The sequence below is a fragment of the Anarrhichthys ocellatus genome, unplaced genomic scaffold (genome assembly GCF_004355925.1).
Source record: "Anarrhichthys ocellatus isolate YVR2014 unplaced genomic scaffold, GSC_Weel_1.0 scaffold6, whole genome shotgun sequence".
Lineage (NCBI taxonomy): Eukaryota > Metazoa > Chordata > Actinopteri > Perciformes > Anarhichadidae > Anarrhichthys > Anarrhichthys ocellatus.
This window is the reverse complement of record NW_022280036.1, coordinates 12,810,831-12,833,126: the sequence shown is the minus strand read 5'-3', so window position 1 is coordinate 12,833,126 and position 22,296 is coordinate 12,810,831. Positions and strand designations below refer to the sequence as shown.

The following is a 22,296-nucleotide window of genomic DNA, read 5'->3' as shown; positions in this document are numbered from 1 at the left end:
TTTATAGATGTAAAAAACTAAACATTCTAAACTTATCTAATAAAGTGGCCACAGAGTGTATATAAACTATTCAAAACATGCAATTATTTCATCCTGTTTTTGTGGAGAGAATCACAGGATAACATTACCTCTGCAACCTCAGCCCCAAGGTTCTGCTCTTGAAGTGGAGGTTCAGCAGCCTGGGAGTGAATTCATTAACTTTGATTCAAGGTGCATCGTTGTGATTCTGTGAAACTCATCCTGCATCTGAAAAACAAATAATCAAACCAGCTATAGAGCCTCAAATTGAAAGAGTGTTCATAATTTTATATAATTTGAAGACCGCCGTTCACAAAAGCAGCTCGGTGTAATCAGTCAGCCTGAGCTGCTACCTCTGTTTAAAAGCATACTATGCACTGACGTAGGGCGGTAATTCCATCTCTCCTTCTGTGGCCTCTTGTACTGAGAACAGAGACATGAAAGTGAACGTTAACAAGACAAAACCTACAGAGAACAGAATGTATGAAAGCTGAAAATTATGCTGCTTTTAACAACAAGATACTTGAGAGTACAAATTGTACTTGAGAAAACTAAATGCAGTGAATGTAACTCGTAACTACAGCGAGTACGCTTTTCACACATCTGTGCATTGGTTATTTTCTATCTAACAATAGCTTGTTAAAGTTGGGGATGGAAGGAAGCTCGGGCTGAGGCCAGGACAATTGGTCAAATTAAATTGGCTGGTATCTTAAAAGAGCACTTTATGAAGTATGCTTGGGAAATAATAACATGACCTTTTAACATTGAGCCGACCACTTTTTCAGTCCTTTCCACGTTTTTAGTAGAGTCAAAGACAATGCAGACTGACTTTGAATCACAAGCTTAATTTTGATGTACAGCGCAGTAAAGTTGGCATGTTTCGTAGCTTGAAGAGGGCAAAACTTTGTTCAACTGCAGCAGCAACTTGGTTATAAACTGTTTTTTACCTAATAATAGTTAAACATGTCTTACCTTTAGGAGAACAGCAGGCCCTGTCCCTGATGATTGCAGATTGATCTCCACGTGGAGCAAAATACCGTGGCTTGATGTGTAAGTTGATTAAAATCAAAGACCTCTCAATAAGTGAAATTATTAAATTTTCTGCATCTTTTACGTTCCTGGTGAAATACAATTAGATTCTACTTAGAGATTTGCAGCTGATTTTATTTAAACAAAACTGAGTCAAATCTATTTTATAAATCAATGAAATTTGTTGGATGCAACTCGAAATCAAAACTCCAGTCTTTTTTATTATGTATAGGTTACTATTTTTTATATATTAAATATTAACTAAGCCCTATCACAATTTTTACATATATATATATATATATATATATATATATATATATATATATATATAATACTACTTTATCCTACTGTGCAATAGACTCTGGGTTTATAATGGTTGTTAAATAAATTCAATGATTAAAAGATATATAAATATTTAATTATATTAGTTTTAAGAACACATACAATACCAAATGTTTTTTATCTTTAAAAGTGACTGAATCACAGTTTTCAACATAATGCAAAACCTGTTAGATTCCCGAATGAGAACATTAAACAAACAAACATTTTCTTTTTGTTCTCTTTGTATGGAGGCCAACACAAAAAAACCGAACTAATTAATATAGATGAGCTTTAGGTCGATACAACACACTGTGGGCTAATTTGAATGCGTTGTGGAGCAGCAACAGGTTAATTAGTCGTTTTATTTTATAATTACACAAGCATCGAGGGCATTTAAAGCAGAAAATGTGATCACTATAAATATGAATTAGCTTCACTACTCAGCGCTATTATTTTCATTAAAATATAAAACTTATTTTGAGATTAATTATATTTTTATTAGCCTAATGCAAAACTCAAAATTAACATAAAACTCAATGGCTTCGCAGGATTTCTTCCCCGTTATGCATGTGTATATATTTCCTTTATATTTAAAGACGTTAAAGCCGCAGTGATCCCCGTCTGTTTCCCTCTCCTTCCTCCAGAGATGTGGGTCGGAAGTACCGTAGTTTATGTATGCTAATAGGGAGAGTTGGGGGTTGTAGCTAGATATTTACGTTCAGTGGGAGCCGCCCTTCATTCACCCACATGGTTACCAACTGGTCGCCTTCGCGCCACTTTCCCAACCCCGCAATCATTTTTAACCAGCGTCTCTGGGTTATAAATTGGCTCACGATCGGCTCGGACCTCACTTTATGTTCCGTTTTTGTCCGCGGGTAGAAAAGTTTTCGGAATAGTTACGTATTTATTTCTCTCTTTTGTCGGTAAGAGACTACACGGCAGCCCAAGCAAGTGAGCGAAGATGGTGGATTTCGGCTGGTGAGTGTCTACCGAGCGCATGCTTATCGGCAAGGAAGTCGGGTTTGGTTTGGTTCTGTATGTATCTCCGTTTCGCTGACTCGATTCTCAAACGATGTGGTTTACGCGTGTTTTTTAAAAGTGTCTTTAATATCACGCTGGCGGGGATATCTAAACATTAAAACATAAAAGATATGCTGGCGATGAAAACAGTGTAACGTGAGGCGCATGGCAGCCCCCTCTGCTCCACCATTGACGGAATGAGGGAGATTTGAAAAGCTGTCCGGAGCTTTCTCCGCTGCGCTTTAGCAACTAGTTGACCAAAAACAGGCCTCCTTACAACAACCCTCGAGTTGGTATAAACATGCTAGTCCGATATCTGAAAAGTAAGTTTGTAAATCTGGTTAATTTGTTGCTCAGTCTCGAGTGCAGTGGTGTGTGAGTTAAAGTGCCCCCCAGAACAAAGCAGCAGCACATGGGGCAGTTTTAGGCCGCGCGTTTTAGCTCAGCTAGCTTAGCCTAGCTGCACACACTGAACTGTCCTATTGTAGGGTAAGGACAAACAATACGACGGTGGGCATCGCGTTAACATAAAGTTAGGCGTAGATAAATACAGCCAACCCAGCGGGACAGATGTGCCGTTTGTGTATTTTCAAAAGTGTGCTCGTTTGTTGTTGGCTAATGAGTGTCGCCCAAACTCCTTATTTTATGAGCTTGCAAACCACATCTTTAAAAAAGCCAGCCATTTTACTGACGGTATCCCAAGCTGCGCATGTGGCTTCTTTAAGTAGTAACTTAAGTCATTGTAACGTTAAAACAGTTTGCCATGTTTTCTTCGAGCTAGCACATTAGCTCGCAGCAGCTAAGCTACCTTCCCAACCAGTGCACGGCTGCTAGCATCTGCTCCTACATGGACGGAGCCGTGTTTTTGTTGGAGGTCCGAAAATGCAAGCCACTGTGGTACCTCTAAATGGACAACACGCTATTCTACGTTTGGCGTGTAGCTCTGTTTGGTTTAAAGTAATTTATGCTAAGGTTGGCGCACTTCGAGGCGCCATGTTAAAGACGGGTGGGGGAGGGGTGAACAACACCGTCCCCTGCGCAGGCGCCCCCGTGTCGCAGGGAACGCGGGCCGCAGGCTGTGCTGCTCATTCATGTTTTTCAGTGACCTCGTGCTGCTGCGATAAATCATAACATCTTGTATCAAACTACCGCTCGCACTTATCGACAAACCAGTGATGGTGGTGCACAACTATGACGGATGGAAATGCGAATTCCGCGTTTTTAATCACGCACGTGCTCACACATCAATCAACCTGCATATGTTACTTGTTGCAATGCCAAAAAGTCGTGTTCGTTGTCTTAACAAGCTATCCTGTGTGTCGTTTTTTCATATTCAGATCCACCACGAAGTGCAGGACCGTAATCCAAATTTGCCACCTGGAGCCATGTGGCCATCGCTCCGATGGTGCTGGAGGGCAGCAATGCTGTAATCGGTCGGTGTATTGTCAAAGTGCTTACAGTGCAGGTAGTACTATGTGATACCTACTGCAGTGGAGGCACTTACAGCAATACCCTGACACTGATGTGCAGATTCTTTGATGTTACATGTCGTGTGAAGTACTGTCTTTGTGCTAAGGTGCATCTAGTGCAGATAGTGAAATAGACTAGCACCTACTGCCCTAAGTGCTCCTTCTGGCATAAGGGGCTGTGATATGCGCCACCAGACCATTTCTAATTTCCAATTGGGCTCAAATATCTTGCAGTTCTCTGCTAGTTTTGCATAGTTGCACTACAAGAATAGATGAGTTGTGCAAATCTATGCAAAACTGATGGTGGCCTGCTTGCTCTCCACCTGTTACGATTTTTTGGTTTTGGGGGTTGTCACATTAAACACAATCTGTCATAATACACATGTAACGCTGTTTTGAAAATGAGAAGTGTTTTTCCAGTGCTCAAGTGAGTCGGTTTCAGCAGTACTAAAGTGCTTATAGTGCAGGTAGTGTATTTCTCCTATCTACTGCAATGTAAGCACTTGAAGTACTTCTAACTTACTGCGTCTTTCTGAAACTCGGATGTCCATAATCCCAGAGGATCTTTGAATCGTCGCATGGTCAGTTTTGCTGGTTTGCATTCAGCTTTAACTGGTGTTTGCTGTGCAAATCCATGCAAAACTGACTAGGTTGATGAACTATCTTCTGCCAAATGAGCTTGCTTTTCATCAAAACTGGGACATGTATGACATTTTGGATATTTGGAGATGTCCCTTCCTGTGCAGGTGGGGATTAGTAGCAATGCTGTGTACCTGAAGGTATTGCACTTGTCCCGGCCTGTATAGGAACAAGGAGATGGAGCTGACCCAGGATCACGACCCAAGTGATTAGAAAACTGCTGCACTCATCTTCATGTTTTCTGTCTGTATGAAAAGTGTGTGATTATTGATGGGTTTTAATTGTAGTGTTTCTTGAAATAGAATACATTTTAAACACTTTTTTTTTTTTCTCTCTGAATGCTTTATTATTCATACATCTTGATTTTGGTTGAAACTGGAACAACATGCGGTGGCAAAATGTGTTTTGGTCAAGAAACCTGTTGACTTTGACAAACCTTACTTTTGATTTCTGTAACCTGGTTGCCAATGTTGCATTACAGGAGTGTTTTTCACCACATTAAATGAGTCACGTTTCCCGACTGGGCCATGTGCATCAGATCTAATTTGTGACATGACGTTCAGCAGCATTGATAGTCTGCTATGAACACCAGGCAGGATCACAGCCCTGACGGCAGTCATCATATGAGCACATGTTCAACAGCAGTTTTGCCTATACTGAGGGGAAAGTGATTGGTGAAGTTGGGTATTAATTTAGCATATTTAGACTTTAATGCAAAACAAAAACATGCCCATAAAAATAAAATGAACAAAGTGTATTTAAGCTGAAAACTGAATTTATTTTTGTTTCGTTAGACATGTAGGTCACAACTTGAACTAATGCCTATACAGGTTAACCAAATGGTTCTGAATATACTTAAATCTTTAAATTGGTTGGTACTTTCTAAGGAGGAAAAATGTAAATGGCACATACCATAAAATACACGTTTTTCCTAATTAATAATTTAATAACACATGGTCATCAAAACCTCATATCAGTTTTATTTAACTAAGGTGATAATAGTTTTATAGAATGTAATTGAAAAAAGGAAATGGTTTCAAATTGAGAACTATTTAAGATTGTCGCCCGTGTGTCACTTAATTTACTTTGGAGGATTTTTGGATAAACGACAATCTAACCTCCGTTAGCATGAATCAAAACATGAATAAATCCACGATACTAAGCCTCATTGAGCTAATTTAACAGGGAAAGAAATTCAGAAAAATATATTTCAGTTCGGTTCTGAGGTGAGTTTTGTTTTTTAGATCGAATACCTCACTCTAGCCTACACAGTTAATAGATCTTTAATTGTCATAGATAATATATCAGTCGTAACATGGAAGTCGGGGCCAGTCCACTAGAGGGCGCCGTGAGGCTGCAGCTCAGCTGCACGTTGAGCCGCGGAGTGCAGGTACGGTTACGGGTTAGGGGGTACGGTACCGCCTCTCCTGTCGGTCCAGCCAAGTTGGACAACATGCCGCTTTCAAGCAGATCCGTCACACCGCTGCAACTTTCTCCCCGCGTGTCCGGATTTAAATGATCTGGAGCGTTTCCTCGACACGAACGTTCACGCCACACAATCGACGCTGAATCCTGAAACCTGGGATGTGGAAAGGGACTCACCTGAGCGGACTACATGTTCAGAAGAAACCGTAACTTCTAAACAAGCGTCTTTTTTTTTGTGGAGTATTAACCCTGCGTTTTATTAAAATGGGTGATCTGTGTGCGAACTGCGTTTTCTTCCTGGCGTGTTGCTCTGGGTTTTGCTTTGGGAGCCCGAACAGATGTGACGAAGTGCGGAAAGTTTTCCAACTCAGACAAATTGGACCAAATCAATTATTGCCTTTAAGCCCCAGACCAGGTAGGTAATGTTTGAGTTAGCTGTGTGTGTGTGTGTGTGTGTGTGTCTGTCTGGTTTATTGTTTTCTTTCTTCCTGCAGTTAAAGTCTTATGAACCAGCCAGTAATACAAATCAAGTCACATTTCTTCTTGATCATTTGCCCATTTTCCTCATTTACATCTTCTTAGCAGCCAAAGCATGTCAACCCCTGATTGAAAGAAATATGCTTGAGAAGTCACTCAACACCTTATTACCTTTCTGTTGAGCTCACTGACTGCACGAACCTGTCATTTTCTGGCTTCTTGAAGTACTCTTTGTAGACACAAAACACACCTTTTAAAAACACATTTTAGAGGCGTGTGTGAGGTCATAATAATATGGAACACGAGAGCCTTTAGCTGTTTAAAGTGCATCTTACTGTGGGACCTTTCAATGAAGGTAACCTGTTTGGAGGAAATACTGCATCTGTCTTAAATTACTGCAAGATTAAAACTCACAGAAGCTCTTTCAGAGTGATCTCTAATCCTTGGTCACATTATTACTTTAGTTTATGTTCAACACTGTTTCAGGTTGATGATACATGTTATTTGTTGATGTTATTTAAAATACTCTTGCAACAGGAATATGTTTTTAATTCTATGTAACCAGAGTAAAGCTGCTGAGTTTACTTGTTGGTCGTGACGAAAAAGAAACCAAAGTCGGCTCCTTTTGGCTGTCTAAAGCACATAAGTGGCTTGCGGGGATAAACGGGAATTATTTTGTGTAAAGTTAGGTAAACTAGGCTTCACTTAACTTTCTGAACACCGGCCATAATGTAATTCCACATGACAAGATTTAGGGGGGGAAATTATGGGTGTGGATATTTCATGTGGGCCATCATTGACTGGACAGCTTGCTGCTGCTGCTGCTCTCTCTTGGAAAAGTAAATCTTAATGGTGTTGACTACCCTGCCACAAACTGCTCCCTAAATGCTTCTCCACCTCTTTCCTCTGCGAGGAAACTGATTACATTTACAGAAAAACCCTCAAATGCCTCCTAAAACCTCTAACTAACCCTTATAATGCCATCACCGCTCCTGCCCCATACAGAAGAAGCACGTGTGGGACTAAATCTCTGTGCTGTTTCTCAACTGAAAAGTTCTTTCTCTGAGAGGAATTGTGGGTGCCTCCTGTAGTAGCGACAGTAAGCTCCTGATTCAGTAGCTACTAACCTTGTAAAAACACATGCTGCTGTTTATAGCTGCACCTTCACCTGCAACCTCACGCACATCCTCCAAGTCTAAACGCATCTAGACATTGGGAGGATGTTAATCGTTTCCTTGATGGATTCAGATTAAATACGCTGAAATACAGCACGATACTGTAAATGGGAGATAGCGGGAGGTAGAGTCAATCCTAGAGATTTTTTTAAGAAGGTATCTATAATTGACCCGTGGGCTTGTGAAAAATAACCTCCAGATATTCCAGGAATCTGAGGTAGATCGTTTGCCAATAAGAAGAGCCAAACAGCCTTCAGCTTAGGTCAGAACACAGCGAGTCAGAAGTCTATCACCGCAGCAAACAAAACCTGCTCTTTGTGGAAATAGTTCTGAGAGCATTTAGGTGAAGAAAAAAAAAAAGCAAGACCTGGGGCTCTTTCAAGTTGTCTTATCTGGGAGAGTTTAAATTCCTCCACGTGTGCCATCGCCTGCACTGCTCCCTCCTCACTCTTCCTTGAACCTCACAGGGGAGTTGATAGCGTCTCTGGCAACAAGCTCTGCACACTCTGCCTAGGCATGTCAGAGGGGCTTTTGCAGGAGTTTTTGGGTCTCTTTTGAGATGTTTTGATTTTGTGTGCAGATTGCTTACATTTGTTCCTAGTGGAAAACCTGAGATGTCACTTAAGGCTTACGTGACTGAGATCTCCTCTCCGGGTCTACGTGTTGTGGTTGCTCAACTAAAGCGTATTTTAACTTGTTGGAAATGTGCCCTTGCTTTTTGTGTGAGGCATGTGTGCTACATTGATGGTTTTAAAATGTTTTATATGACCAGAATCAACTGCTGATGACACGATCAATTTGTTGATCACCAATATTTAAGTTTAATTAAGGCCTGTTGTTCATTCAGATTTTCCCATCATGTGCTTTTTATGCACCTTGTTCTTTGTTTATGTGTCTCTAAGATGATCATGAACCCCTTTCCTCTTGCACCACAGGTTGGCTTCTGTAGTTCTGATTGAATCTCTCCATTGGCTGGATTGCAGATTAAAGTTGGACTTTAAACTCCTAGTGTTGTTCTCTTGCGGATGAATGCTGCTAAAGGAAGCTGCTTGTCACTTTGAATAATTTCCCGTTCGTCATACAGATAATACAGAAGACAGTTAGACACACTCACTTATTCAGGCTCGCCTTCGGGCAGTTCAAGGTGTCAAATCCACCTGACTTGCATGTTTGTGGAATGTGTAAAGGAAAGTGGAGCCCCTTAAAGAGAGCATGCAAATCCCCCTGCTCAGTTTATGCCTCTCATGCATTTCATTCAAGTCACAGAGGTAAGCATTATTTTCTCTGACAAATAAATACCCAGCGATGTTCGAAAAAAACCCTCAAACGGTCTATTAGCACCATGTACCTGTTCTGAAAAATCCCAATGATAAAATTTGATCTTGTTACAAAATATTCAGTTTGCTGCACAATAATATGGTTCTATCCTATGTTCCAAGTTTCTGTTTCCTATTGTAAAGAAAAAGATGGTAGCTATGTTGCATATCTTTGCAAACAAGTTGAATCAAACATTTATTGTCAGTTATATTTGACTATATTAAGGTTACTACTATATATTATTTAGTATTTTCTAACTAACATTCGTTAATATTTCTCGCGTGGAACAAAAAGAGCAAAGACGTCTGTCATTTTCGGCGAGGTGGATTAGGAAATACTGTCGCACCTTTAGGAACAGTTTCGATCCTAACCCACTTGTCTCTAATGAGTTAAGATCATAACATTCGATCTCAATGGTCCTCAGGTTCCGACCTCCAGGTGTGCATGTCCAAGAACCTGACCTGCTGCACCAAAAAGATGGAGGAGAAGTACCAGGTGGCGGCCCGCAGGGACATCCAGAACCTCCTCCAGACGTCCAGCTCCGGCCTCAAGTTCCTCATCTCGCGCAATGTGGCTGCTTTCCATGGTAAGAGTTAACTGCTGTGTGTGTGTGTGTGTGTGTGTGTGTGTGTGTGTGTGTGTGTGTGTTGTCATCGCTGTTAAACTTCATAAACATGTGCTGAGATGAGAGCGCAAATGTTTACGTGGATAATTGTATGCGTGTAGATGTTTGTGTCTCTCTTTGAGTTGGAGTACACATTTAGGAGTTCGGGTTTGTGTGGGTGTTGTAAAAACACTGGATGAGTCAGAGTGTGTGTGTGTGTGTGTGTGGGTGTGTGTTTGTGTGTGTGTGTGTGTGTGTGTGTGTGTGTGTGCGCGCGCGCAGTGAGGCTCCACTTCAGCTCAAACAGAGGAGGGTCTGTCCTCCTTCCAGATCTACCGCTACACTGTGATCCTGAGATTAGATAGGTTAGCTGTTCCTGTAGGAGACTCAGGAGGCCGTCTGTCAGGGATATCTACTGTTTTTTTTTTTTTTTTACTAATAGCTTCTCTTCCTGTGCGTCCTGCTCTTCTGTGTCCTGATAAGAAAAAAAATCAAATCCTCATATTTAGAGTGCTGGAATGCAATCATCATCGACGCGTCCTAAGCAGGCTACCATCCATCCCCGCATTTGTTTTCAACCTCTGACTCTTATTGTTTTCCATTCCTCTCCGTCTTTTCATTCAGCAGCAGCTGACAGTTAACGTACAGGCAACAGCTTGCCTCTGTCTGTGTGCTCTCCCTGCCGAGCGTGGGATGTCCCCCCCCCCCCCACACTTCTAGCTGATGGCTGTCATGTGATGGCTGAAACGAGTGGGCAACAAATACAGAGCTTATGACTTGAATGTACAGTCTCAGTCAGACATATCATTAAGCCAATTCACTTTAACGATGTGTCTCAGTATAAAGGCGGGCTGTTATCCTACTCCTAAAATCAAATGATTTATAGGAGGGCCTCCACATGATCACAGTGTTTTAGCCGAGGTTTACAGGGGCAAGGCCCTGTTTGTGTCCTCTGATGTTTGATGTGTCTACTCAGGCTCAGAAGGTGTACTAAAATACTCAACATTTATGATGTCGTTCATGAAGCATGCCACCTACTCTTAACTTAAAACATAGTTGCAGACAGCTTTATGTTAGAGGGCAGGGTTATCCATCCATCCATTCATCCTTATGCCAGGCTGGGTCATGAGGAACAGCAGGCATGGGATGGTATTCCTGACGTCGATTTTGCAGCTCTTCCTGAGAAACCCCGGGCCAGAAGACATATATAACCCCTCCAGCGTGTTCTGGATCTATACCTCGGGGCCTCTTACTAGATGGATGTGCCCAACTGGTAGGAGGCTGGCATTATTTTATATATTTAATATTGTCAAATCCCATGAAAAGAACAAAACCAAATGTTAGTTCATCTCTCAATATGTTTTGACTTCTCTACCCTTTCTGGGGCTCTCAGCCCCAACTGAAGATGTAAACCTTTAAAAAATGGCTCACAAATATAGTTTCTTGAATTTAATTTCCCAAAACATGAAGTTTTTAGCAAATTTTCCTTTAAACAGGGATATATTTCCAGCAGCAGATTAATACACATTTAGTGCTCTAGTGAGTATTTACATTGCACAGAAGAGTAAGCTGAATTAGGCTTTGGCTGCCCGGACAATACTTGTTACTAGGATGAGTTCATTGTTGGTTTTGGTCTTTTCATTTCAAGTGATAAAAAGCTGCAGGGGCTGGTAGCCGTCTCAAAATACTCCCAAAATGAACAGCACTCACATGGTTTCATCTGTGGAATGGCAGCCAGTGTGCTCTCCTGCCAAACCAAACAGAGTTTCTTGTCAACATCGGCTCTCATCAGTCAACAAACACTGGCGGCTGCTTCCAACATCCAGGCTGCGTAATACAAGTGGCAACAGACGCTCAGCAATTTGAGTCTCATATCGGAGTCACGGCAGCAGCGTACTCTGAGTCTTACATTTCGTGGCTTGTACGAGGGATTTAGGAGAACGTGCCGCATTCACAAATCTTCTCGTATTTTGAATTTCTTCAGTCCAAGCTCAATTTACGGAGTGGTCCAGACCTGTCGTGTGCAATTAACCTGCTGTTGTCCAAGCCCAAGTTTTTCACTAATGGATTTCATTACTTTGACTTTGAAGCCATTTGAAAACCTAATATAAATTATCCTTCATAATTATGTTGACATTATCCTTTTTGAATTATAGACTAACACAATCCTAGATTTATTCTCGCAGACAAACGATATCATTAATTTAAATTGGCAGTTGTATCACACTGCAATATCAATATCTCAAACGGCAAAACAATTGAAATGATTTGACGCCCCTCCCGCTGCAGTGATCAATCACCCTGCTGTGGTGAGATGTTTTTCATGTGGAGCCATTTCTTCTTAATTTCAGTGACAGTACGACCCTCAGGTGACACTGCATGAACAGCACTCGTTATTTATCCCCATTTCTTGGACTTTTAGCAGGTCCCTTAATTTTGCTGCTGACGTTGCTAAAAAAAAATTTCTTGATGGATCTCTGGAAGCAGGACTTCAAATTAGGACATATGGGGCAGGACGTGTAGCCTTATATGGTATAACTGGGGCGTTGATTATGCAAATGTATAATTATCATGAACGCACGCTCATTTACGCACAGGTGCAATCCTCATGTTGATGCTGTTATCTGAAGTTAGGAGAGTTTGCTCAATCTGACGTGGGTCATTCGTACGAAACCGCTATTATGTAAAATGTAAGAGAAAGTTATACATGAGGTCTGATCAACATGTTGAGTGTTTACTTCCCCCATTAAACATTTGCGAAACTGTTTTTTAATATTTCAAATCTTGCGTTGTTTACACCTGTGTTTGCTTTCTAGAAGTCTTCTCCTTTGAGTTTGTTGACGCATTACTTAGTTTGCTGGCACGTTACCAACAACTGTTAATCAGGGGAATAGTGTATCCAAACATAACTTCCTGTGTAAGTTATTAGATCACACATATAGTTAATCATAACATGGCTGGTAAAATGTGTTTTTTATTGATCATAACTTCAATCAAATAACGCATACAAATGTGTACCTCAAACCTAACTATTCTTCTCTGCCTGTTCCATATTGTTTGTCCGGTTACTGAAGTAAATCTGTGCTGAAAGCTGATGCTTGTTCAAATGTTGATGCAGACTTTTTGTCTCATAGTCTTATCTGTTTACACACACACACACACACACACACGCACAAAGCCAGAGAGAGCGAGAGAGCCACCCACGTGGCATTGTTCTATTTGGCCGTAGAGGTTTTAAGAGCCTTTGTCACATGGAGAAAACTCACTGTGGCACCATATGTATGGGAAGCACGGAGGGACAGAAATGTCTGGCAGGTTCCTAGATCTTAACAGAGTGGTGAAAAAAGAGCTGTTCTTCTGTTCATGTGCAGACATAAAAGAAACACAAGTCAAGCATTTAATCCGTCTTTCCTAACCAGGGAGTGTTCAATGATGCTGAATTAATATGAGTGAATTGTTTGTTATTCATCTTGTGGGAATGTGAGTTTTGTTTTGGGTGTTTTCAGATTGTAATTGAAGTGGAAATGGGCCAACTACTTTACTGATCATTTTAAAATTGAAAATAAATTTGGGTGTTGACTGGCTGCCCTCAGCAGGATGACTGTTCTGCTTTATCATAAACAGAACGGGAAGAAATATTTCTCTCTTAGGAGGTGGGTGGGTTGGGGCTCTGAAGAAAGAGTCCCTTGGTTTTAGTCTCTGAAATGATTGGCAGCCTGCGCTGTAATTTGAGAAACAGAGAACAAGCAGAGTGTATACTGCATTACAACCACAGACAGGAAGATGGATGAGTTAAAAAGGGTGAGGCTAATGTGGTCATTTGTTTTGTGCAAAGCCTTCAATTAGGCATCTTTATATGATGCAGCTGAAGGGAGAGGAGGGAGGTAGAAATTAGAGGAATGTAGATGGATAACAGTCTGAAACACTCAGGAGACATGGAGAAATAACACAAACCAATAAAATGCTATTTAAAATGTTTTTTTCCTGCAGGGACTTGATGTTTTTCGCTTGTAATGGGCCACGGTTCTAAAAAAAGAAGAACAAATCAAGGGCACATGTAGGAAAAGTGCCCAATACTTTAACATAATGAGAAATAAAGCGAAAACAAGTGCTTGAGATGTTAATTATGAGTAGAGCTTCAAAGCACAGCTCATCCCGCAGTAATGGCTCATTACATTTTTCTCTTTTCTTCAGAGGAATGTGCCTCAACATTTTTAATATCTGGTCCTTAAATGAACCGGACCGCTGCCTTTTCATCATTTCACAACCAAAAGATAGCTGAATAACTGCGGTTTTAAAAAAAAAAAAAATGAAGAGAAATAATGAAGACGAAGTTGATGGCATACAGACGGCCTTGGGGCTTTCCAGCACATCACTTTCTTTCTCCCGTCTTGCTCCTGGTCTGTCAATAAGCCTCTCAGGGCTGCATGTTTTCATTCACCGGTTGTGAGGTTCCTGCGTCGTCCACACAATGCACAAATATGCAGCCTGCTGAGCAGGGCTTCAGGGGAGATCTTTTTTTTTTTTCTCGCCCTGTGCAGGTTTGTGTTACATCCATGGCAACCAACCTGTGCAATCCCAGTGCCCCGTGGGGCAGGAGTCAATAAAACTCAGAAACAGAGCCCACTATGAATCAGCTGTTGAGATGCCCGAGAGACTGTCTGAGGAGGGGCGCTCGAAGCATAGCAAAATGGTCTGAGATCACCAGATCAAAGGAGTGCCGTCCTTCGGGACAAGCTTTGATTTGAGAAACTATTAAAGAAGTGTATTGCCTTGTGCTGACTGCACAACTGAAGGACACTCCAGCTTCTGTCAATAATAAAATTAGTGTCCTTTCTTATGTGACGTAAGAAGGGATGTATTTTGTTATTACCTGGTCCCTTCTGGTGTGACTGTCAGTCATCATGGTCCAACTGAACCTGAATTCACCAACAACCGACATGAATAATTTCACTGCAATTGCATCACATATAAGTGTTACCTTAAGAAGGACAATCATGAAAATGTTACGCCAGTTAGCTTAGCATAAGAGGCACCAAAGGGGACTATATCTAGCTAGCAGTACCTCAAATGAAGAAGCACCAAAATGATGAACTATACTGCTTTATAATAATAGTTTGATATGTGGGGAAATGAGACGATGGGAAGATCAATATCGCACTCCTATCTGTTTAAGTACTGAGTTTAAGTCCTCCGATTGAGACATCAAATGCACACTAATTAACAGCTCTATCTTGCTCATGTAATCCATACAGAAATAATAAAGGTGACAGTTTTTACGAGAGGTTAAGTGCTTTAAATGTTTCTCTGGATTAAACACGCAACTAGACACAATGGGTCAATCAGTGAGATGTAGAGGTGTTGGTAGACATGTTTTTGTTTAGCTTTGGACAGAGGCAGGCTAGCTGTATCCCCCTGCTGCCAGTCTTTATGCTAAGCTAACCATCTCCTGGCTCTTGCTCCGTGCATGCACAGACATTAGAGTGTGTTGGATCTTTTCTTCCAACCCTTGAAGAATGCACTTGTGCTGTATGTGCATACACACTTTGTGCAAACCTAAAGGCTGTAAGTTGATCAGTATTTCTTAAGAACAAAGGCAAACATTTGGAAAATATAAAAAAATAGACTAGAGATAGTTGTCCAAAATGTGATTTTAATGTCTCATAATTCATCTTAAAGACTCCCCCAGTGTTACAGGACCACTTGATGAGACTGGCTGTTATCAATTTAATGCTGCTGTTACTTTACTGTGTGTGGCATAAAGCTGTTGTGACCATTAATACTCTGTGGCTTGTGGTCTTCTTTCCAGTCAATGTTTCATTTTGGTTTCTAGCCTGGGAAAATACAAATGTTCCTGTCAACATAAGAGACAGGAATACAGCAGACACAGTTGGCCAAACCTTTGCTTTTCTATTTGCTCTGCTTCTAATTGTGAGCTGCTGTTTTGTCAGGAGCACAAGGGGTGCCGATGAATGTAAGATCAAACAGTCTGGCCTGAGTGCTGGTTTTGTTGAAGTGGAAAACTAACCCGTTGTGCCGGGACTTGGTATTTACACTCATAAATGCTAATTGTGTTTCTGTTTACCAGCCTTTTTGAAGGATCCACTGCTCATCTTTAACTCTTTGAATTGAAGGAGGAACATATTTGAATGGCAGTGGCCCCACAGCTTGACTGAGAGGAGACCACAATCAGCTGTCGAATTACAGCAGCACAGTCTGTGCCAAACAAGGAGGTCTCAGTGGGGGGGGGGGGTAAAGTTGTTTTGATTGCTGCTGTTTAGAGTTTTTTTTTTTGTTTGTTGAAGAGTTTCTATTTTAGTGCAGACATTCTGGTTAGTTTATGTCCAGTACAGTGTGCACTCCGTTGGCTAAAACCACAACCACAACATTCAGAGTTTGAATTCTATAAAAGAACATTTTTTTATTTTATTGAAAAGAAAAATCATGCAACAGACAGTCAGCAAGTTAAAACAGGCTTCAATTTTGACCTCATTGTGTTTTGAAATGGGTTTAGCTTGAGAAGTAGGATGATTTAATCAACCCATATATGAACTCTTAATCCTCCCATTTTTACTTAAAACTTAAAAATCACCAAATTTGGAGATTTGATGCCTGACTGAGATTAGACAGCTCAGGGGAGGTCTGGCACCGTGTGGTTCCTCTTTTAGCATTCTTCATGTGTGATCGAGATAAAGCAACGTTGGTTCCGGATACAACTAAATGTTAAAGCTGTTTTGTTTATTTTTAAGAATTGAAAGGGTGAATCTATTTTGACGTGCTTTGGCCCCGGGTCCTTTGGAGGCTCCCAAAGGCAAGGCCCTATATTCATTATTTACAAATTAGCTAGAGCCTAGTGAAAGTCCTGCATTATTACCTGTCTGGTAGAGAGGCCTGTGTCCAAATTTACATGGCGTAATTTTACATCGACAAAACGCAACTTATAATTGTTATTAAGAGCCAGTTAAAGCTGAAATCCATCAAAGTTTTTGGTAAAATATCCTTTTTTAGCAATCTATTTTGTCGATTAAGTGAAATTAGTGGGTACGACTTTGAAATTAGCGCAGTTATTGCTGCTGGAGTTACTGTCCGTACTCTGCTATTGAGAAGTTAAGCTCAAGTTTGCCAGGTGGGACTTTTCTGGTTTACAATGGCCATATCTTCTAACTGCATCACTGAAGTAAATTAAATCTTTTTATCTATTTTCAATGTCTAACACATAAAGTGTTCTTTTTAATTACATGGTGCTTTGTGTAATGTGAGTAGTGTGAGCTCTGGCCTACTGACATCATTTGGCATCATTTGGATTGCCTCATTTGACTAATTTCCACTGTTGACTAGTTGCTTCGGAAGTCTGAATTTTGGATAAGCACACTTCTTCTGTGTTAACTTTTAAATTCCAGTAAGATGGCCGCTCTTCAGTGGATATCCCGAAAAACCTTGTTCTAAAAGCAGAGCCACCACACTTACCTAACTGCTCCTTTACAATCCACATTTCTCCAAGAGTTTCAAGTTCACAAACAGTAATTTCTTACCAAGGACAGATATTGTGCTGTGACCAGCCCTGAGCAGCCCTGCATCACTGGCTACAGTAACATAGTGTTCCCTTCCAGTAAAGTTTCTATGTTGGTCACAAATTGGCAGCTCGCCTCAGTCAGGGAAAATATGCTGCTTTTTATAGGACTCTGCATTTTAGGATCTTTTGTCTTGAAAATGAACATTCCTTGTGTTACAGTCCCCTCTAGAAACACCAGACTGCCTCACATAGAAGTTGCTTTTGGTCCTGCACTTTGTTCCAGAATGAAATATCTCATCAATTAGTGAATGGACCATCATGCACATTAGTATAGAGGCCTACAGACATTCATGGTCCCCAGAGAATGAATCCTGTTGGCTTTTATGTTCCCCTTACACCAACAGGTCAACATTTGTACTTATCCTGTGAGATATCTCAACATCACTTGGATGCACCAAATGTGTGCAGACATTTATGTCCCCTGGATCATGAATGACTCTGTTGACCCCCTGACTTTTCCTCCTTCCATTTGTGGTTTTAAGGGAAAGTGCTCTGCAGTGTTTTGAGTGAATTTGTCCAATACTTTTTTGTTTATGACCAAATATCTGCAAAATTAATGACATTCCCATCAGTCTCAAGTGTACTTTATGTTTAGTGCTAATTAGCGGATGTTAGCATGCTAACATGCTAAGTTAAGGTGACCGTGGTAAACTTACCTGCTAGACATCAGTATGTTCAGCGCATTTTCCCCCCCGATAAGTCAAATGGTATGTTAGCTTTTTTTATAGGGAGCATGATGTTAGCATTTACCTCAAAGCACAACTGTGCCGCTAACACGGCTGTAGACTGTTTTATCTTGTTAAGCAAACCATTACAAAGAACGCTGTTGGTGCTTTCTGTCAAGTATAAAAAAATATATAGAACACTGAGTCCAATAGTAACCAAACATGTAGACCTTCTGAGATGAATGATGAATACATGCATAAACTGAATATATAGTGGTGGTTGGACTTATTTGAAGATTTCATATGTTGATTCTCATAGCTGGTCTTGAAATCCTTTCCAACCTGCTCTCTGCTCTTTTTGTGTTGGACCTTTAGCAGACTCTTTGTCCACTGGGTCCACGGCTGGGCCTTCTTTGTTGTCACTCGTACAAGAGGAGTGTGTGTTGGTGTGTGTTGGTGTGGGTGTGTATTCCAGCCAACGCAGGGGCCTCTCCTCCAGATTTCCACAGAATTTGGGCTTGGCTTTGTGATTCAAGGCTGGACAGTTGATCCAGGGGAGGACAGAGAAGGGAAAAAGAATGCGAAGGAGAAGAAGAATGAGCGAATGACGGAGAGAAACTTGGGAGGATGCCAGATTCTATTGAAAGTCTTTGCATGGTGTTTGAAGTCAGAGGATGAGGATTTAGAGGGAAGCAGGATTATTCAGAGTCAATACCCTTCACAATCCAAGCGTTTGGACTGCTGCGAAGAAACAACGTGGTCGGACAAACCACGGCTGCTCTTCCCTCCATCTCCTTTCGCAGGACATGCTGGTTAGCGTAGCACCTTTCTAATCTTGTTTCTAATCAGTTTATGCACCACTCTCTTATAGGTGATAGTTTAACATTTTGGCAATATGCTTATTTGTTTTCCGGCAGAGAGTTATATGAGAAGATTAATACAACTCTGTTACCATGGATATATCAAGAGGACTGGATACAGCTATGGAGGCGGGCACCGTTCATTCCTAAGAGAGTTTATGTAAAGTTTGTCTTTCCCAGACGTTCTGCCGATCTTCTGAGGTTTTCTGGTTGGTCTTGGGCTCGCTTACATGAACGGGAGTTCATCATAACTCTGGATTCATCTATCAGTAAATTTGACAAGTTTTAGGACCTAAGGATTTAAATAAGGGCTATTTAAGTGTTGGTACTAGGAGGTTGAAGTACTGCAACAAAGAAAGGAAAAAACTAAATCTGCTGATGTACATATGTGAATGAAGATCTATGGGAAAAAGTATTTTTAGGCCCAATGGCATCATGAGACTGACCCGGAAGTTGTAATAATACGGTTTGGTCACCATGTGAAATTCACTTCAAAGCCTGGAGCTGGCAGCTTGTCTGTTATATACGACGCTACCACCTTTTGGCTTAGCTGAGCACACATAAAGGAAACGGAGAAACAGCTAGTCTGGCTCTGTCAAGACTAACAACGTCTGCTTACACCTCTAAAGCTCACTAATCAACATGTTGCATCTCGTTTATTTAATCCAAACAAAAACTGAACCATTAAACGCGACAATTTGATGTTTTTCAAAGGGGTTGTGTACCACACAGTTTCTTTTCCTGAAGTCTCTGCTGGTTGCCTATTGCAACTGTTCCGGGCCCAGAAATAGTCCGGCACATAACCTCCCATGCTGTTCTCTTCACTGTCTTTTGTACAGATTAAACAATCGAGGAATAACGTGTTAATTAATGAGCTCTAGAGGACCAAGTGCTGTTAAGTGGATATTTGCTACCATACTCAAAGTCAGGCTACCCGTTTCCCCCGTCTTTATGCTAAGCTAAGCTAACCTAGCTTCAAAACAAACATAAGATCAATCTTCTCCTTCAACTCTCAAACCATAAAGCAAAACTGGCTAACTGTGTCATTAATCAACATGTTTTACTTTACAAATGCTAAAGCATATCTCTCTCATCCTTCTCTTTCAGATTGTTCTTTCAGTTTGCGTATTTTAAACCACAGAAGGCAGTTTTATATTGTCTTTTTCTATAAATAACGTTTTAATACCCAGTATCCTCATTTGACATTCCAAGAGAAACCCTTGAGTGCTTTTATAGTGTCGGACCTAAAGCTAATTGCTGACTCTCCATCATCTTGCGAGACTGTGTGTGCGGTTGTATTTTCAGTTTACTGCTGCTCAAGAGATCCAGTTCAGTTGACACACTTCTTCAAATCCAGCTGTGTCCCAGAGGTGGACATCAGCAGTCACACACACACACACACACACTTGCTAACATGAACACGCACACTGACTTCCTCCGTCTTACAATTTGCTCCCGTCTCTTTCAAACACACACTCACTGCACTGTAGCCACTCGCTGCATAGAGATGAGCCCTAAAAATACACACACCAGTCAGCACTTTACATTGTTTGTCTCCTGTGTGCCCGTTTGAAATGGAGATTTATGGCTGCTGGCTGTTGTCTTAAGGCCATTTTCTAGATTAGATGATACGGCGCGCTGCTAAACAGGAACTGTATCTGTATGACAGATTTACACTGTTTTTTATCTCTTTTTTAGAGATTTACAAAGTGTTGAGCTGTGTGAAGACCAGCGGAGTCATATACCGGTGTGATGTTTGTGCAGGAGAGCTGACAGTGCAGCTAAGAAAATGTACAACTGTTAGCAGTGTACTGCAGAGACTGAGCTGACACTCACAGCTTTCCACACAAACCATGTCACTTTGATTTGGTGGTATGTTAAGTGAATGGTTCAGGCCATAATGGTCTCTTTTTCTGGAAGTAGCCCTCAAGTGAAACCAAAATTCTCTAAATAATTTAGATGCTCAACTCAAGCCAGACACAAATTTGGGCTGTACTCTGGTACCTCAGAACATTTGACTGTGAAAAAGGACTTTCCATAACTGATACTAAGAGGAAACTGCTAAGGTTTTACCACAAACGCTGCAGTTTCTATGAAAACATCAGTGTCATGTTTTTTCTCTCAGACTCTTGGCTTGTTCCTTAGGATTGTGCTTCTCTGTTTGAGTGTAGTTGGAGAGGAGAAATCACCTTTTCTGCCAGACTGACGGAAGGAAGTATTTCCTAAGTAAGGAAGGAGCCCCCAGGGATTAGTCTGTAGTCGTCTGGGCGATGAAATCCTAAACACAGCAACACACCAAGCCTACTGTCTGCTCCCACTCTCCCCTCTTCTTCTCTTCCTCCTCATCCTGTCCTTCTCCCCCACATAGCAGATATAATGGCATAATGGTCCTTCTTATCACTAGTATCCTGGCATGAGTGACAAATGAATGTTGTTTTTACTGCTGGGAGTCCAGTGTCTGATGGCCTGTTCTCTACAGTGGATGAGACAGTTTGATAAACCTAGAAGTATCTATTTTCTCTACTTAATTCAGACTAAACATGACACATTTTTACAATAGTGATTATGTGATCATTTTGACATGCGTGTGCCACAATTAAAGATACTTTTACATAAGCTTTGCCACTTCCCTGTGGGTTGTTGACACAATCTAATCAAAACTGCATACAAGCTCCAGAAACTGCAGTTTATTTCGTTTTATTCATTCCTAAAACATTACATGTTCAATATTTTCACGTATACACGGTGTTTTACAAAATATGCCCATTTGAAGGCGTCACTTTTGCCTTTTGTGAAATTGCAATACACATTTTCTTTCAAAAAACATAGTACAACGGTGAAGCACATTTAGCTCCTTTTGGTGTTTGATGGTGTTATCTAAGTGTTTATCCTCAAGGCAACAGATAGATGAAAGAAAGATGTCTCTACCTGCAGTTAAAAAATGATTGGAGCTTGAAATCTGCAACCTCATCTGAACCAAACTGTAAAACCTCATAATATATTTTTAAAACCTACTAAAGCAGCGCAGGTATCTAATAACTGATCATTTGTCAATATTAAATCCCAGATGTTAAAGAACAATACGCTTTAATGGATGTCTGATGTTGAAATTGCTCTTTGACTTCATTGTCTCAGACACATGTCCGAACTTTTCAACAAGTTGGTTTTGCAGGAACGGAAGCACGTCGGTATGCTTTTGTTCAAGTCATACGCTTATTTAAGGGCTATTATAATCAATAACGTAATGGTTCCTCTTTTGTAGGCCAATCAACAAGGTGAAATAACACAGCGTACCAATTTCAGATCCTTGAACCTAATGTTCCATATTGTCTTTTTATGAATCTAATGTAATTATCCAGTTCAATAGAGTAATCAGCAGTGTGCTGTGCGCATTAGGCCCTCTATTCAGGCTTATGACAGCCGTGTTGGCTCCTTCGCTGGCATCTAGGAGCTCCCAAAGGTCAGCCACGGGAGCCAACATTGAAAACTAATGTAAGCTTTATTATAGTATTATGATTTTCACTCCGGCTCTTAAAACTGTGGCAGCTCGCCCTCTGTCTGTCTGGGTTTCTATGTGTGTGAGAGTGTTTTCTCTTTACAAGTGAGCTAAACCTGACCAGTGTTTTTACATGTGCAGCATGTGTGAAAGGGTTTTTGACACACACACACACACACACACACACACACACACACACACACACACA

The 22,296-nt window shown here is 40.9% G+C and overlaps 1 protein-coding gene across 1 annotated transcript in view; it reads left to right on the top strand.

Moving 5' to 3' along the window:
* Positions 1-2,025: 2,025 nt before the first annotated feature.
* gpc5a (glypican 5a) overlaps positions 2,026-22,296 on the top strand; it is a 136,380-nt gene continuing 116,109 nt past the window's right edge. The window contains exons 1-3 of the mRNA XM_031846837.1: positions 2,026-2,346; positions 3,726-6,336; positions 9,315-9,476. Coding sequence (XP_031702697.1) covers positions 6,186-6,336; positions 9,315-9,476 — 313 coding nt within the window. The 5' untranslated portion in view covers positions 2,026-2,346; positions 3,726-6,185. The remainder of the gene's footprint in view (positions 2,347-3,725; positions 6,337-9,314; positions 9,477-22,296) is intronic.